Genomic DNA, 19509 nt, shown 5'->3' with positions numbered 1-19509 from the left:
ATATATATATATATATATATATATATATATATATATATATATATACACTCACCTAAAGGATTATTAGGAACACCTGTTCAATTTCTCATTAATACAATTATCTAATCAACCAATCACATGGCAGTTGCTTCAATGCATTTAGGGGTGCGGTCCTGGTCAAGACAATCTCCTGAACTCCAAACTGAATGTCAGAATGGGAAAGAAAGGTGATTTAAGCAATTTTGAGCGTGGCATGGTTGTTGGTGCCAGATGGGCCGGTCTGAGTATTTCACAATCTGCTCAGTTACTGGGATTTTCACGCACAACCATTTCTAGGGTTTACAAAGAATGGTGTGAAAAGGGAAAAACATCCAGTATGCGGCAGTCCTGTGGGCGAAAATGCCTTGTTGATGTTAGAGGTCAGAATTTGGCGTAAACAGAATGAGAACATGGATCCATCATGCCTTGTTACCACTGTGCAGGCTGGTGGTGGTGGTGTAATGGTGTGGGGGATGTTTTCTTGGCACACTTTAGGCCCCTTAGTGCCAATTGGGCATCGTTTAAATGCCACGGCCTACCTGAGCATTGTTTCTGACCATGTCCATCCCTTTATGACCACCATGTACCCATCCTCTGATGGCTACTTCCAGCAGGATAATGCACCATGTCACAAAGCTCAAATCATTTCAAATTGGTTTCTTGAACATGACAACGAGTTCACTGTACTAAAATGGCCCCCACAGTCACCAGATCTCAACCCAATAGAGCATCTTTGGGATGTGGTGGAACGGGAGCTTCGTGCCCTGGATGTGCATCCAACAAATCTCCATCAACTGCAAGATGCTATCCTATCAATATGGGCCAACATTTCTAAAGAATGCTTTCAGCACCTTGTTGAATCAATGCCACGTAGAATTAAGGCAGTTCTGAAGGCGAAAGGGGGTCAAACACAGTATTAGTATGGTGTTCCTAATAATCCTTTAGGTGAGTGTGTGTATATATATATATATATATATATATATATATATATATATATATATATATATATATATATATATATATATATATATATGCATAATGATGTCAAACAGATATTTAAGAAAAGATATCTAAGAAAAGGCAGCTTGACTGGAGAAGGTAGCGTTGGGAGGGATGTGTCATTCTGATTTATTTATTCTTTATTATTTTACCCCTTTTCATTATCCTGTAATGTAGTCTTAATTTAGCTATAAATCAACATGAAGAACAGTATCATGTTGTGAAAGTTCCAAATGACACTGTTCTTTGATTGTCAAAAAAATGCACTTTTTAATTTATTTTTTATTTGTATTATATTTATTTATTTGTCTTTTCAATATCTTTAATTAAATTAAAGTAACACTTTACATTAAGTTTTTTTTCCTAAATAAATTTTACAATTAGTTAACATTATTTAATTTAGGTATCATACTAATAATTAACATAATTTATTAATCTAGGCAATTAAGAAATATATTCTTGTTCAAAATGGTTTATATTATTAATTTAAAATTGAACTAAAAATTAGTATCTGTAGAAATTAACAATAACAAAGATTAATAAATGTTGTAAAAGTATTATTGATTAATTCATGATGCACATCTACCTAATGTTAACTAACTGAAACTTGTTGTAAAGTGTTACCGAAATTACACTAGAAGGACCATTTTCCACATGTATGTTCATTATACTACAAGAATTTCCTGTATTTGATACCTATGTTAACAAATTTAAACTTATTGTAAATTATATAAGTTTAGTGCCATCAAAATTACTTTAAAACTACAGAAGGCCATTTTTATACCTGCCTGTTCAATGTACTACAGGAATGTCCTGTATTTGATAGCCATCTGCCTAACTAATGTAAACAAATTTAAACTTATTGTAAAGTGTTACTTACTTTACAATTATTTTAAAGCACTAAGAGGAACAAAATCGTACCTGCCTGTTCATCGTACTACAAGAATTCCTTGTATTTGATACCTATATACTTAATGTTAACCAAAACCTATTGTAAAGTGTCACCGTAATTACTTTAAAGCACTAGAAGGACCATTTTCTTATCTGCCTGTTCATTGTTCTACAAGAATTATCTGTATTCAGTACCTTTATACAGTTGTTAACATTAGTGAACTGTCACTAAAATTACTTTAAAGCCCTAGAAGGACAATTTTTGACTTTCATTGTACTACAGGAATTCCCTGTATTTGATACTTATCTGCTTAACTAATGTTAACAATTTGAAACTTCTTGTAAAGTGTTACCAAAAATACTTTAAAACACCAAGAGGAACCTTGGTAACCTCGTACCTGCCCGTTCATTGTACTTCACAGATTTCCTGTATTTGATACCTGTCTAATGTTAACAAATTAAAACATTGTAAAATGTAACCAAAACTAAAAAATACTAGAAAGACCATTTTCCACCTGTTTGTTCTTTGTACTACAAAATTTCCTGTATTTCATACTCATTTATTAACATTAGTGAAGTGCCACAAAATTAATTTAAAGCACCAAAAGGACTGTTTTCCTACCTGCCTGCTCAATGTACTACAGGAACTTCCTGTATTTTTTTGAACAGGAACGTTTTTCAATACTTAAGCATCATGGAAATTATTATTATGTGGAAAACCAACACAAGTAACATCCAACTGGGTTGCAGTGTCATCTGTGGTTCTTTTGCAAGATATTTAAATCCATGATGTGTAAATGGATTGGTTGTGTGATTTAGTTTAGCGATCATATGGAAAACGAGCCAAGCAAAAAATTCATTTTCGGTTTTATTCTCAGTACATGATGAAATTACAAGATTGAAAGTCGAAAATAAACAAACAAAAAGGCACCGGAACTAACGCTGACTGCTATGGTCAAAATGCAGTCTAAACGTCCCATCAGTTGTGTAATTTGGTGAAGTATCTTCATAAACGGTTGGTTTCATGTCTATAAGCACATGTTGTATGCAGAAAAGCACACTGATTGTTCTAATATACAGTAAGGGCGACAAAGTGGCGCACATATACTTGAAAAACCTCCAAAGCTAAGTCGATCTCAACTATGTGAATATTTTCTAGAGGGACACTGTTGTTAAAGTATTGTAAATGTGTTTTGTAATGTGTGTGTGTGTGTGTGTGTGGATGTACATGATTAACTGTGGACAATTTGTTATTTATTGGAAAAAAATTTAAGCAACTCAACCAAGAGACTCAACAGTGCAAACAAAAGTAGGTCACTGAACTTAATTCGTTTTCCTTGTCACATTTTAGTCCATTTTTGTGGCATTGTGTAATTTCTTGTTTTAGCGGAGAAGGCTGTTACGAATTTTTTCAGCATTTGTTTATTACGGCTATGAATGTATTGCATTGTTGTTATTGTGATATTTCCTTTTAATTTGCTTTTATTATTTAACTATGCTATGCTGTAGATGTTCAACATTTGTTTGAATTTAATGTGAAAGTTGATCAATATATTCCACACAAGAAATACTAGATTAAATCAATAAAGACTTTGAACATACATAGCTTTTGATATAAATTTTTCTTATGTTGTAGCTGTACATGCATCACACTGATATCCATTCAATGACTATCTCAAATGTATATATTTTTGCAATTTTAAAACGTTTTTAACGTTTATATGGTTTTTTAACTACGTTTTTCACACGTTCGTACACGATACCTTTTCTTTCGCCTATGTAGGGGTTTGCGTATTGTTGGTCTGTGCCGAAAGTTTCTGAGGTGCAGTTAAGATATTTAACTCATTCCAAACAAGATGGATTCCCACAGTAATAACTTTCTATCGTGTCCAAAAGAAACAAGACAAAAACAAATATTGCTCTGTAATTAAACACAGCAGTACAATCCAGTGCAAAAAGTGAGAAATGACAACAAAGTACATAAAGTCAAAATAACTAATAGAGCACCAGCAAGTTAAGGAAAATCTCAAGAAAACTGGTCTTTTTTTCACATATTTAGAAACGGTGTTAGGAAAGTAACACCAACAGCTTAAAATGTTTAGTCAGACCTGAACTCTTGCATGTCAAGTTCTTTCTGGATGAATCTTTGGGGTGTTTTATCCCAAAACCAAACAGAAAACACTTCTAAAACTAATAAAGAAAGAATCTAAAACTTGCTTAAAGAAAAGAAAACCTATTTTATGACCATTTTTGTTGAGGACCATTGTTTTTTTGTTTATTTTCATTCCAATTATTTTCATAATGTATTTTTATAACTGCAATACAGTAATTTTGTTATTACGGTTAAATTCCTGTACTACAATAATTTATTCTTATTTGAATACAAAAATCCAAGGCAGTACGACATATACTGAGCTTATGTAATGTTTTAGAATTAGAATAGAATTTTAATTGTCTAATTCTAAAATTAGAATTTTTTAATCTTATTAGTCCTAAAAATAGGTTTAAATTTTCTTTACAGAAAATTTAGATTTTGTGAAATTTATCCATCTAGCTTTTTTGTTCACTTTCCCCTCTATTTCTATTACTTGGCATCTAAGAAAATGAAGTGCTATACTAAACGAAGTGCTATTCATCCACAACTTTCCACTGTTTAAAAAGTTATGAATGAGTGCTGTGGTAACAGTAGCATTACTATAGGCGTTAATTCGATCTGTTTGGTTGTCTTTATGCTATAGTTGACAACCTGTACAGTGTTTTTCAAATAACGTTTGAATGAAAAAGAGAGGACAACTAAACCCAATGGCTATACCTCGACTATATATTCCTCTTTCATTTGCGTTATTACAGAAAAAACACAGAATCAAGGAAACATTTCTATTTTTTCTGCATCATCTGTCCTTTCAGGTCACTTACGAGAGACTTAAGTCTGAGGGCTGTGAAAAAAAAAAAAAACAGTATCAGAATCCATTTAAATTTTATATTTATATATACATAGGAATAATAGTACTCTACCTCAAACTTTAACGAATCAGTGACATATCGGTTCTAAAATAAAGAGAAATGGAGAATAAGTGCTGTTAATATTTTAAGTATTTCTTTAAATTATATTGTAAATGTATAATTATCATTTTTCATACCATGCGCTCCAGCTCGCCGTAAACCTCGGGCGACATTGGCATGAGTGTGTCGTTATAGTCTTGTGGCTGCCTAAAATTAAGTATTTAAAAGCAGTTATTTTTGCAGTCCTGTTTGTAGCAGAGAAATTACATTTTAAAATGAATCTAAGGGATTCATTTTATGTGCAGTTTGCTTTTTTTTTTTTTACTTAATCAGAATGGTTCAAAATTTGGCAAACGTTTTTGCGCTTGCTATGTGAACACACACAAAAAAAAAAAAATTCACATGGGCATGATTCGAAAAGGTTAAACGGTCCTGAAAAAAGCAGTCAAATTTATGGTCAATTTAAGTATTTGCGCTAGCAGATTACATACAATGTTGATGCAAATAGACACAGTCGCGCCAGGCGATGAGAGTGAGACAAATTGGCTGACGCGATTGCCGCGAACACAATATTTGTCTCAATCGCACCTTTTGTACAAATTAAAACATTACAACTTGAGCGGTAAATATGCATAATGCGTTGTTGCATAAGCCAATCAGCAAAGATTTTAACACGTCTTGTTTGACACGTCTGATTGTACCAGAAAATGGAGGAGAGCACGCGTGATGTTTTTATTTGCGCGAGTGATGCAAAAAACATCCCACGAGTGACAATTGCTTTGTCTGCACACACCATTATACTGTTTGCAGTCAAAAAATTACCACATTGGAAATGAATGGGAAGCAATTTCATCTAGTGGAAACCTTTGGTACTACACCCAAACAAAATCTTACTGAAAGCTAATTTTTTGTGATATCAACCTCAAAGTTTATGGCATTGATTTTCATGCAGTTTTAGAGTAAAACATATTTTGGAAAATATATATATTTCACATAAAATATAAAAAATTGTATTTTGTAAATTTTTCATAATAAAGTTCTTAATTTTTTTTACTTTCACAATTTTTTCACTTTAGCAATAATCTGACAGGTTTCTTCTTTAAACCGAGACCAAACGTAAGTCTGCCCCAGGTCTATACAGGTAATAAATGGATCATAACTATTCCATAAATATAATTTAATCCCATAAAATGTGCTAAAAATACAAAATATTAAATAAAAACATCAACCTAAAATATAGAATATTCATTTGACCACTATGCAAGCAGCATCAGAGAGTTAACACTGACTTACATCTCAGAGATGGAGATGAGAGTGGTGCTGATGTATCCCTCATGTGACGACTTATCCACATCCATTGGTTCTTGCTCTGGATAAACAAAAGGATATCTTTTGTATATATACATTTATTCATATTTCACATAGTTCACAACTGTGTGTTTCTTACTGTCGGTAGGTTTGGAGTAGTATTTTTTGAAGGCCTCGTCTTTGGGTATATTGGGATATAGGAAGCGCAGAGGGTTTTCTGGGACGTTATCAGCCGCCATCACGCGATAATTACGAATGATGTCAGGAAGTGAGACTGCAGAGAGTTCCTTCTTCGTGTAGGGCTCCACGGAGCGAATCTGTGGCTCTTCTGAACAAACACAGCACCATAACTAAGTAGTGAGCATTAAATTTGCAAAACAGATTTGATTTGAAGGCAAAGTTAAAAAAAAACACATCCAAATACAAATGAGCTTTTTTATCGTTTTGATAAAGACCAGATACATTTGTTTTATTTAGTCCTTTATTGTTCCACAGTGTGTCATATTGAAGGAACGTCTCACCGTTTGCGTCGTGTTCAACCCAGCTGAACGTGATGGCTCCATCGCGGTTGCTCTCGCTGAAGCGCAACAGAAATGTCCCGGGAGCTTTGTCATGTAGCAGAGCTTTAGTTCGGTCCTTGGTCACAAAGCCCATTATACCGCTGCGAGAGATAGACAGGGTTAAAGCAGAATTCCATTGTGCAAGTCTATTACTATGAGGGTCAATATCACTGTAGGGTGCCTTTTGGTGTCCTGTACATAAATAACTCATTTGCCATGATAACTTAACATAAAAATGACTATGAAAGGGTGTGTTATATTAAGCTAAGTTTTTATATTCATAACAAAAGCATTACTTGGCTCTTTAGTTACATTGTTATATTAAGCTAAGTTTTTATATTCATAACAAAAGCATTACTTGGCTCTTTAGTTACATTGTTATATTAAGCTAAGTTTTTATATTCATAACAAAAGCATTACTTGGCTCTTTAGATACATTGTTATATTAAGCTAAGTTTTTATATTCATAACAAAAGCATTACTTGGCTCTTTAGATTTTTTTTAGTTTTGTCCCATGCACTGCTCATTAAATTTGAATGATTGTAGAACAATGTCAAATCATAAAATTAAAAAGAAATTATCCTAGTAATATTTTGTTAAATAAGAGATTACTCAATTTGAATGTATTGATCATTTGGTATTAAAAAAAAAAGCTATTTAGTTTGTCCATGACTTTTCGTATGAGTTTGCTCACTTGCTTTGCCAAAGCTTGACATGTCCACCCTGTCGGCATAAAATATGCCAGAAGTGATTCGAATACAGTATTTTCAAAATATGTAAGTTTAAATATACCAAATTCTCTTCAACAACCAGACTAAATATTTAGCTAGCCACAGTTTGTTGTAAGCTAATATACTAATTAAAACTCAAAATGTCCACCCTGTCGTTCCAAAAATGTATTTTTTTAATAACCCTGTTTAGGAAAGGGCCGTCATACTTTTCAGAAAATATCATTTGCATCTTAATTTTGCAATGAAAACATATTTAACAGTAATGTATATGTCCATGACAGGAAGAACATATCTTATGGTTTATGCTTCGAATAATGGCCTATAATTATCTAAAAAATGTGTGGGAGCTCAGCTAATACGTTTCTATAGTACTTGAGTGTCTACTATTTATGACATGACAAAGCGAATGGGAAATAAAAACCTACATTTTTGAGTATTGTGAGGGTTGAAAGGCACTGTATGGTGATATTGACCCATAAACACCATTTTTGGCATCATTTTACACTTTAAAACTTTAGACACAACCAAATTTAAAAATGTTTATATATTTAATATTTAACTTTTTCCTATGGTAATGAAAAATTGCCACAGATTCTGTCAATTGTGTTATTTATTATTTACTTAAATTGTGTTTGATAAAAGTTTTTATTAACATTTAGAATTTGTTTTTATTTTCAGTAATTTTGTTTTATGCTTTTGTCAGTTGTATTTGTTTTTGTTCTTTTTAGATATAACTACTTAAGCTTAATTTATTTTTACTTCAGTTTTAGTTTTAGTAATTTTAGCGCTTGAACTTACTTATTTCAGTTATTTGCCAAGGCAACATTACTAATTTTTTCAAGCGTAAAACAGTTTAAGATATGCTTTCTTGGGGCGTTAAATAATGGCGCAAATAGCAGTAATTTAACATTAGTAAATCTCGTTGCGTGATTCATTTGAATACTCCCATACATTTTTGAATATTTTTTAAATTTAAATAAAATTTTTGCAACTACAAATGCATATTCAATAAGGTCAGGTGCAAAAACAACTCTGTCCATGCCTTTTCAGCACTAATTCTTCACTACGCGTCTTTAGTAAAAATCTGACAGTACTATTTTAGTTAGTAAAAGTGGCCTACTAAAGTTTTTTTTAGTTTAAACTTATTAAACTTACAAAAAATGTTTTTAATAACCCTGGTATTTGAAATGGCAGCTGTTCAAAATGGTCAGACAGACCAAGATGGTCCAAGTGATCAACCATCTAGACCAGCTAGAACCATATAAGATGTTGTTCCTAGCTGGATTTTCATAATTCAAACATCTGGTTTCTTACCCATCGTCCCACAGACTCAGCAGGTGTCTCTTTATTAAGTCCAAAATTCCTTCAATCCACAGCCAGAAGGTGAAGTTCTTTTCACTGCCAGACTACATCAAACACAAGTCTCAAATCTAATCACTTCTAAAAGAACAGCAGGAACTTGGAAATTTTGACTTAATATTTAAACTGATCAGTAAAGTAAAAAATCTTGTATAGGCCAACCTTGCAGAATTTATTCCAAGGAATCTGAGCTTCAGGATCCATCACCGCTTTAGGTCCTGTTGGCCCAAGTTTGAATGCTTGTGTATTTAGTTCATCTGTTCCAAGAGAATTAGTCGCGCTCAGTGTGAAGTAAGTGTATTGTACTTACCAAGGAGTTTGGTACCCAGCATGCTTAACTGTTCTTGATTAAGACCCCTTTTGGTGATGGAGGAGAACTGCCAGCTCAGCACCTCCGCTAGATGCCCCCACGTGGCTGAAGGAGGAGTCACGAAGAACGAAAGGTTCTGGAGACGAAACGATCACAGAAAATTGAGATTTCTGGAGCTTCCAGAAATCAATTTTGTGATGCATGTAGAGCTTACATCCATTACTTAACCATTAGTGTTGAAGAGGACGTACTTTTGAACTTTTCTTTTATTTTTATATTTTCACTTTTTTTTTCAGATTGTTAAATGTGCTTTTGTCGTTTTTATTAGTTCTTGTTCTTTTTCAAATATTTCTATTTTAGTTTTAGTTTTTAACAATTTTATTATTCAACTTAAACATATTTTTTCTGGTGTTTGCCGAGGCAACACTTCCAAGTTTTTTTTTATCTAATATTTATATCTTTTAGTTTATTTCATAACATTTTTAGAAATTGTGTTATTTTATTTTATTCATATTTATTAATATTTGTTATTTTCAAAACATTTCTATTTAGGTTTCATTTGTTTATTTCCGTTATTTGCCATATCTAATTTATAATTTAGTTTGTTTTTCTTCTAATATTTACATCTCCATAGTCATTTTGGTCAAATAATTAGTTTCTATGTGCTTTTGTCATTTTTTTATTTTATTTATGCATCATTATTTTTATTATTATTTAAAATATTACTATTTTGGTTTAATTTATTTTTGTTTTAGTTCAGGTTTTTTTCCCACACAGTTCGTAATTTTTAGTGCTTTACTTTAAACTTGTTTATTTAGGTTTAATTTATTTAGTTTTAGTTCAGTTTTACTTTTTCAAGTTAGTAATTTTAGTGTTTCAACTTAAAATTATTTCAGTTTCATGTATTTTTTATGTAATATTTATACTTAATTTTTTATTTGAGTAAAATTCTTAAAAAAATAAAAATGACAAAAGCACATAAAATTACTATTTTATTTTTGTTATTTTTAAATATTACTACTTAGGCTTAATTTATTTTTGTTTTAATTAAGCTTTTTTTCCCAGTTAGCAATTTTAGTACTTTACTTTTAAAACTGTAATAAAATTTATTAAACCTAAATAGAAATGTTTTAAAAACAGTTTTATTTGATTTCCAGTTAGTACATTTTGTGCTTCATCTTAAATCTGTCAATTATTTGCCAAGACAACCTTTCTAATTTTTAAAGTTTATAATCAAATATATCTTTTAAGTTGAATTTTAGTGTAATTTTCAGCCATGTTACGTAAGTAACACTAGGGTTGAAGAGGACTTACCTTTGGCTCAGAAGTCAGCATGTTGTACCACATGATGGAGGCCCATCCACTGGGTAGCTGACTGACGTTGGAGATCACGACTATGGGCAGAGATGTAGTCTGAAGATGGAGAGAGACAAGAAAGTGGATGATGATCATGATTTGGTGCTGTTTGTTTTTAAACTCGCTTGTTCTGAAGGATCTTCTGACCTCAAAGTTCATGACCAATCCAGACCAGCAGAGCTCAGCCTCAAAGGTGATGGAGTGAAGTTCCTCCGTGACGATCAGAGGGCCCTGACGAATGTTTAAGAAAGAATTTAGCCAAAAATGACAGTTTGTGTTGTTCTACCAAGTTTAAAGCTCGACTATGCAGAAGTTCAAAAGTGAAGAAGAGCTAAATAAAGAGGGAATTGCATTGCTGCTTGTTTCTTACACAAGATGATTATATGACTTCAGAAGACTAGGAAAACTGAACGCAAGTTATGGACTACGTTTATGTGATTTCCAGAGGGTTTTTTTTCCACATAAGAAAGTCATGATGGAGTAATGATGCTGAAAATTCAGCTTTGCATCACAGGAATGAATTACATTTTACAATATTCAAATAGAAAATACTTATTTCAAATTGTAATAATATTTCACAATATTACAGTTTTTTACTGTATTTTTTATCAAAAAAGTCAGCCTTGGTGAGCAGAAGAGATTTTTTCAAAAACATTTTGAATTCACCTCACTTGTTCTGTTTCCGGTAACTTTCTTCTCTTTCAGTTGCTGGGAAGTAAAAAGAATTTTGTTACCGTTACTTACTATTTGACTAAATTATGATTTTGAACTGGAGCTTCACTATAATTTGCTATTTTTCTTTTCATTTTACCAGATGACGGAATTCTGCTGCCATCCCATTGGATTCCTCCATGTTCATCACCTTCATGGCCGTTCCCAAGATGTTAAACATGCGAAACCTAAAACAGGAGCATTAATATGTAAGTGGAATTTTCATTTTTAGGGTAACTGTACCTTTAAAACAGTGTAGGACACACCCTTTCCGTTTCTCAACGATATCCCTGAAAGGTGAAAAGAGACACAATGTTAACACAATGAAATGCATCTTCAGTGTGTTTTTCTGAATGTATGCTAACCAGATGAGTGAATCTTTAGTAATGTAAAAATAAACTATTTTATTAAACGAGTCGGAGTATGTACAACACTTACTTGTCGAATTGCACCTTCACCCGAACAGTGTGGTTGAATTCCTGCAGTTTTATGAGCAGCCTGGAGCACAGAAATTATGTTATTCATCATTCATCAAATGAACATTATCCGGCCTTTAATTCCAGAGAAATGCGAATCATCTGCTGTGTGTTTACAGTTACCGCAATTTGAGGGTGAACAGAACACCCGTCTTCAGCACCAAAGGTCTTTGCAGTTGGGTTGGCATGCATGGCTGTCGCTCGACTACCAAGGAGCTGAAAAAACACGCAAATGAAAATGATTCATTGTCAGTGACGCCTTTCAGCAGTGGTGTATCAAGCAAAGTAGGTTTCTTACTTCGAGATGAGATTTTTGAGGTTCAACATGATCCTGTCTTCCAGAGTGCTTTTGCTGAAGGTGATGGGATCCTTCTCATATATCAACTTCTGCTCCAGCTCCAGAAGTTTCTTGAGCTGCTGCCTGAGCTGAAGCAGAGATTCTCCTAGAGAAGTAAACCTGAGGGGGAAAACAAACACAACACACAAATATATGATTTAAACGTGATTTTGTAGAACCTAAGAGTGTGATTTAGGAAAATTATCAATATTTATATACTGTCAAAATATTTACTATTGGGAAGTTTTGCAAGCAGAAAAAAAATTGATACGCAAAAAAGTCCATTGTCAATGGTGTTACAAAATTAGCTATATTTAGGTACTGTCAATCAATATATTTAAAATTATAAATATTTCCCCCAAATTTTGCAGGTATGAATTTACTATATTTCTGTTCAATTTTGCAAGCAGAAAGGGTCGGTAAACAATCCATTGTCTTTTGTCATTAGTGTATCGAAATTATCTATATTTATATACTGTCAATATAATTAATATCGTCAATATTTCTGTGAAATTTCGCAAAAACACAAAACAATCTACAGTCAATAGTCTAGCAAAATTATCAATATTTAAATACTGTGAAAATATTTATATACTGTCAATATTTCCGTAAAATTTCGCAAGTAGAAAAGGCCCAATGTTAACAGTGTAGTGAAATTATAACTATTTACATAGTCAATATTTTGCAAGCAAAAAAGGTATATCAAAACAGAACAAAGCAGCTTTCTAACTTCAAAATCTTTCAAAATTCCAGATTGTGTGGATTCCTTTAGAAAAGACTAGATTTTGCTAGAAATATGTAAACCATCGCAATCATCTGTATGAAAAAATGAATAAAAATACATATTGTACAGTCAAAATTCAGAATTAAAATATAATTATGAACAATACCAATTAGCTTTGACAGTATTTGAAACTATTAAAATTGGTTGTCATGACATGACATAAGTTATATTCTGGCTTTGTTTTCCAGAGAATCATGGGCTATTTTACAAACACAAAAAAAAATGTATGTATTGCTAGTGTTACTACTCAAATAAAAAAAAGTATGGTTCGTGTTTGTTACCAGTTCTGCAGCTGGTCCAAGCAGACATTGGTTAGTCCACCGATGCAAGCCATCTGTTGACGGCGCCTCCATTCGGCCAGTTCTGTTGAGATTAGCTCAAAGACCACCGGATCCAAATTGTTTAACACCTCTGACATCTGACTGATCACTTTCTACAGTGACACAAACAAACACAAACAAGGTTGAAAGTAACTGCTTCTCTTCGCTAACCAATTAGCATTATGCAATGGATAACCAAAGTTCTCGCCTTTCTTGTGTCATCGAGTTTCATAAACATGGCACGGATAGTCAGTCTCTCACGGTTCAGGTCTTCCTTTGAAATGGTCCCGTTCAGTTCCTCTATTGAACAGATGAAAGCAAGTTTCGGTATTTGTCAAAAAAAAAAAAAAATAGCTAGATCTGACTAAAGGTGCAGTCATGTTTACCGTTGTTTGGTGAATTTTCATGAGCAAAGTAAGCAATACTGAATTTCTGTACTTTTTGATTAATTAGCTAGTTCTGACCTAAGATGCAGTTACACTTACCATTGCTACATTTTTGCAAGTGGAAAAATAAGCAATACATAAATTTAGCAGAAATTTCAGTAACGTGACTCATTTAATGATATGATGTTTTTTGACTACAAATACATTTTTTTTTAATCCTGTTACCTCTGCTTTGTAGAGTTTTGCTCTTGAAGTCGTATTCGTCTTGCTGGTCTTCTAGATTTTTGATAGTCTGCTCTGTGTCCTGAAGGCAAATTTGAAAAATATGTTTTACGCAACTTTTCTATGAGAATTAGACCTAGATTGCGATAGTTTTTGTGTACATCACCTGTACTTTCATCTTTATGTCTTTCACCCTTCCATCCATTTCTCGATGTTTCTCCACGATCATGTCATTTTGGGTGCTTTCGGTTCGATTCTGTAACGAAATACTAATTACTAACTTCATGTCATTATGTGGAGAAAGAATATTGTGTAATATCTCCTTTTGTGTTTTACAGATAAAAGAAAGTCATGTGAATGTGCGATAAATTGTGTGTGGTTGTTTAAATGGTATATTCAAATTCACGGTTTGGTGTTGGAAATCAGTGATTGTCGTTTATTAATTCCTGACCTCTGACACTTGGGCAGCGGCCAGAATCTTCCTTTCCTCGCTAAGGTTCCTACTGATGATCATCGCCATGGAAACGGGATTGTCTTGGAAGAGGGTCTGAAACACATGGTTTGTGTTAACTCTGGAGCTCAATCGTTTGCATGTTGCAACTTGTTTTTTCTGATCTGATTATTGCCTAATGATTCTGAGGCTGCGACACAAATACTAAAAGGAAATGATTGTGTAGCCAGTTGCAGACAGGCACCTGCAAGTTCCTCTTGATCTTGCGAATGTTGTGCTGGTTCAGGAAGTCTTTCTCCATCGCAAAGCGGCTGTGTTGGTGATCCATCTGGGTCAAAAGATCATGAAACCTCACGGTGGCAAGAGACTCGTTCTCCACATTAGCAACATGGTCCCTTTAAGAGAACAAAGAACAGATGATTCACACCAAATGAAGCTGAAACTGGTTTGAATTCTATTTTTAACATAATTCCTATATTTGTGCCAACATAATGCCTCTTTTATTAAAGAGATAAAGTGAAGTGAAAGAATCGCGCTAACTATTTGTTTATGTTGCACCTGATTCTTATGTCTTATTGGACAAATACAGCAGAATTTGCCTTTCTGTTGCCCTCACTAGCTCTGGACAACCATTTACATGACGTTGCTGCAGGTTATTTGTGTGCAGAACATACTGTTTTTCTGGAAGATGTCATATTTGAAGTAAGTTCATCTGAAGTTTGTTTATTAACATCATGTAATCTCAACATAAAGGCCTTATGTACAATAAACAGTACTTTTGCTTTTTTGGTAAAGAGTACATGTAATGATGTAGATGTTTACCTGTAAAAATATAATTAAATATAATACAATTAAAAAAATAATACAAATATAATTTACAATATAATTAAAATATATAATATAATACAAATATAATTTATAATAATATTAAAATAAAACAAATAATATTATTTAAATTAATATTTTCCAGTTTTACTATTATTATTATAATTACCTTTAACCATATTTTTGCACCTTTAAAATATGAATTAATTTATATTTTAATGACAATATTTAAATTTATTTTCACATTAGTAATAATTAAAATATTAAAATGAATAAAAATTGACAAAGTAATATTAAGAACTTTAATTAATAATTGTATTTACCTTTAGAAATATTTATGCGCCTTAAAAAGTGTTCATTAATACTTTTAAATATTATTTAACATGTTAATATTAATATTCTAATTACATTTAAAAATATGAATTAATATTTTCATATTTTAATTAGTTTTATATTATTTACCTTATAAATATGCACCTTATATAATGTTAATATCCCAGTTACCTTTAAAAAATATGAATGCACATTTAAAAAATGTCTTACAATTTTCATATTTTAATAATATATTAACTTTTGAACTTCATAATAAAGACTGTTAAGAATCAACAGGTTGCTTAGTTTAGCATTATTATAATTGCAAAAGGCTGTGGTTATGTGTTTGACATAGTTGTAAAGATATAAAATGGTGGTCCGCACCAGTCGTGGCTTTCTATCCAGCTGCTGAGGTACTGCCGGATGGCCATTGGAAAGCTGTCATCGTACAGTTGGTCGACCTGTTCCAAAAACTTTGAATCTAGTTGTTGAAGCTCCAACCACTGACTCATTTCTGCAACTCTGTGGGCTGAGAGTTCAAATACATGACAAGTACAGGCCACAGTTTACAAAAATCACATTAAAAGCAGATTTCAACAGAGCAAAGCATTCAATTCTCTGCAAGATGCAAGATAATGAGATTTCTATCTCAAATGGACGGCTCATGACATCTTGAGGGTTTTTTTTTTTCATGTGTGTGGTGTGTTTTTCTAACCAAGTAGCTACTTACAAGTTTTCTAAAAACTTTTTGCATAGAAAGCTCATTTTGTTTAAAACTGTAAAGTAAATAATTTTTATTATTATTTAAAAAATGCACACATTTTTCTTGCATGGCAAAGTCTGTAGTGAATGTGGGTGTTCTGTGCTTTAAGACAACGAGATATTTAAAATGTCATTTTTATATTATTATTGTTATGAAAACGTTTCCATAGTTTTAGTTCACAGTAGACATAATTAAAACCAGAAAAATAAGAATAACAGAAATTTGAATATGCATGCTTATTAACATTAAAACAGAATGTTTGTAAACATTAAATTGCATTGCAAGCCAAATATGATCCTTTTATTTTATTAACGCATAACATTAAAGCAGAAACAACCATTGCTGTTATTGAACATCAGTACTGTACGTAATATATATCTTTATTTTTAATGCTTAAAAACAATGTACGTGTGCGTACACGTGTGTAGGGTGGGATTTGGAGCTATTGTTTTTGTATAAATATATTTTAAGTCTTTATATAAATACACGTCTACTCTGTTTCTTCATTCAGACAGCTGGGTGCATGTGGGTGGCTATTATTATTTATTTAACTTGTTCAGCAAGTTTGATCTTTCTGTCTGAATCAGAATCAATCAATAATAATAATAATGCTCTAATGATCGATGCTTTTGTTGTTGTTAGATATAACAGAATTCATGAACACATGATATTGTTTTGCCTGCATTCATAAGGGCCACATGTAAACTGCAGAAGAGTCTACATATGACCTTATTATATAAAGGCCTTTAATGTTTATCCATTGCGTTCTTACTAGTAAAAATTAGTTAATAATAACATGTGAAATCTAATGATAACATGTATCCTTTATAAGGATAATATCACGCATTAATCAAAACTTCCTGGAAAATTTCACGCAGAAAAAAAATGAACGCGGAAATTAAAGTGACTATTTTGGTAACGTTACTCACCCCCAAACGTTATCCGAATCCGGTAAAAGTACGAATCCAAGGATATATTTAAGCAGCAGAATAACGCGGAAGAACAGGCCAGTTCCCTGTTATTGTCGATTTGTTATTTATTTTACAGTAGATGTCCGACGTGAGGAGCGCGCGCGTGCGTGTCTGAGCGACAGCTGGGTGAACCAATCAGCGAGCCACATTGTGTTGTTACGTGTGCACTAGCCAATCAGCGCGTCTGGGCGCCGTTTATGACGCAAGGTGGAATTTTGGACCAGAAGTTGTAGCGCAGCCCACGTGATTTATAAGAAACTGAAACTGCGTAGTACACCAGAGAAAGGTGCTTATTTCAACACCGCGTAAAAACGGTGGGAGAAATGCATGTTATGATCTCTTTTTTTTTTTTTATAAGAAACTAATTTGTTTTCAGCGTAAAATGATGGCATAAGTGATAGGCCTAATACATGTGGATATGGGGTCAATTAAGGTGAAGCATTATTTTCCAACTGGAAAGTCTGACTTGTTGATTGCAGTGTGTGTATTATTGCAAGTAATGCATTTGGTCCTGCCTTTTAAATATTGGCAAGCATTTTTGTTTGGTTATTTTGTTTGTATTTTATTTTATTATATATACTACATAAAAAAAATAAAGTGCAACTATCTTGTATATTTAGGACGGCAAATAAATAAATACTTTTTTATGTTTTTAAATTTATTTGCTGTCCTAACTATGCACGATATATGGTTAGTTGCACTGTATTTTTTATGTAGCATAAACACACACACACACACACATATATATATATATATATATATATATATATATATATATATATATATATATATACAGAGCTGGGTAGTAATTTTTTGTAATCAGATTGTAAAATTATGTAATCAGATTCCAAAAATTAAGTACTTGTAATTAGAGTAAATTACATTTTAAAATAATCAGACTACAGTTATTTGGATCACATAATTACATATTATTCACACAATAGCAATAAATTATTAATAATTCACTGATTCTCCCTAATTTCTATTTTTCATCTTTTAAATTTTCCTTTCTAAAATAGCCTACAGATTATATACATATTATATGTATATATACATTCACACAAAGATCAGTCATTAGTCAGGTGGCAACAGGAATAGACCACTGGATTTACAAAAATAATTTCAGGTTTAAGAAGGGTTTCAACATTGCATGATGAACACATTCATTTTTATTTGAATTATCACTCTGTAGGTTTTTTAAACCATGTATTATTAATTATAACTCATTAAAAATGCACATATTCACGTTATTTCTTAGATACATGTAATGCAGGCATTCCAAAACTTTTTGTCATCTTAACCTTATTCACCAAATAAATTTGCTTTAAGTACCCATGAGATATTAAAATAAATATTTCACTAATTAAGTCACATTTGCATGTTCACGGTTTCTTTGATGTCGATTAATGATTACATGGCATGCAGGTAAATAAAAATATTTAATCTTTTTTAATAAGTGTTTTATTTAAAACAATGACTATAGAAAGACAGTTCACTCCTATACTTATGAATGGGAGAAACTGCAACGCGCAATATGGAGGAATAGTCCCACCTTCTAAATGAAAGAGCCAAATTTACAATAGAAACCTGACTAGACCAGCCAATGCACGTTATGACTCCGCATGCGCATTGGCTGGTCTAGCCTGAAAAATAAGCTTTTTAAATGCTATTTGAGCATAAGAAACAACTTTCATGGGGCAATTAATTTCAGATTTTTGTTGCTGATTTGACATATGTAATTAATTGTGAGTTCAGCGAGCAGTTTTTGAGATTTCAGGATTCTCTCATTCATTAAGATATGTCTTGTACGAGCTGCCCGGAGGCGTTGCAAATATGGCCGCCGAGTGAAGAGACTTTCCTCGAAAGGGAGTTTGTTTTAAAAAATAATTTTTATTTTTTATTTTTTTCTGATTTAATTAATTGTCAACTTTTCATTAAACTCATAAGCCCCCTGCAGTTCCTTTACCTTTGGGAAACTTTCATGTAATATAATGTTTAATGCACTTCGTGTTGTAAATTACAATTAATGGAACAAGTTTTCTTCTTTGCATTTTTCACATCATTATGGTACAAGATAATGCTATTTAAATCAATGTGATAAACGAGTTAAATCAAAAGTAATTTAAAAGTAATCCAAAAGTAATCTTATTATATTAACTAAAATGTGTAATGTAACGGATTACGTTACTGAATACAATTTTTGTCATGTAATCTGGAATCAGTAACGGATTACAATTTGTAAGTAATCTACCCAGCTCTGTGTGTATATACAGTATATATATATATATATATATATATATATATACATATTAAGTGTCAATCTTTCTAAATTTAGATTTATACATCATCTGTAAGCTGAATAAATAAGCTTTCCATTGATGTATGGTTTGTTAGGATATGACAATATTTGGAGATA

The 19509-nt window shown here is 32.2% G+C and overlaps 1 protein-coding gene across 1 annotated transcript; it reads right to left on the bottom strand.

Annotated features, from left to right (window-relative positions):
• Nucleotides 1-2763: 2763 nt before the first annotated feature.
• LOC306867639 (signal transducer and activator of transcription 1-alpha/beta-like) lies at nucleotides 2764-17226 on the bottom strand. Its single transcript, XM_079413422.1, has 25 exons — nucleotides 17052-17226; nucleotides 15744-15888; nucleotides 14467-14617; nucleotides 14223-14318; nucleotides 13938-14027; nucleotides 13775-13853; nucleotides 13372-13463; nucleotides 13125-13276; nucleotides 12021-12179; nucleotides 11846-11938; nucleotides 11685-11744; nucleotides 11513-11536; nucleotides 11347-11434; nucleotides 11202-11243; nucleotides 10683-10766; nucleotides 10494-10592; nucleotides 9180-9315; nucleotides 9032-9087; nucleotides 8825-8916; nucleotides 6741-6880; nucleotides 6359-6547; nucleotides 6205-6280; nucleotides 5049-5118; nucleotides 4924-4956; nucleotides 2764-4844 (listed from the first exon to the last, which is right to left on the bottom strand). Exons 2-25 carry the CDS (start codon nucleotides 15869-15871, stop codon nucleotides 4821-4823), a joined length of 2253 nt encoding a protein of 750 aa, XP_079269548.1. The 5' UTR covers nucleotides 15872-15888; nucleotides 17052-17226; the 3' UTR covers nucleotides 2764-4820.
• Nucleotides 17227-19509: the final 2283 nt, after the last annotated feature.

This window comes from Barbus barbus (assembly GCF_936440315.1).
Source record: "Barbus barbus genome assembly, chromosome: 49".
NCBI lineage: Eukaryota > Metazoa > Chordata > Actinopteri > Cypriniformes > Cyprinidae > Barbus > Barbus barbus.
The sequence above is the reverse complement of the archived record's forward strand: the minus strand, read 5'-3'. Positions and strand labels throughout refer to the sequence as shown.

Excerpts from the sequence above, each read along its gene's own strand:
- LOC306867639 (XM_079413422.1), bottom strand. The coding sequence starts at position 15,871 with ATGAGTCAGTGGTTGGAGCTTCAACAACTAGATTCAAAGTTTTTGGAA. Across the intron at positions 13,464-13,774 it reads CAAAACTCTACAAAGCAGAG|AGGAACTGAACGGGACCATT; the intron begins GTAACAGGATTA and ends TCTGTTCAATAG. Across the intron at positions 6,881-8,824 it reads CTGAGTCTGTGGGACGATGG|CGGTATAATGGGCTTTGTGA; the intron begins GTAAGAAACCAG and ends TATCTCTCGCAG.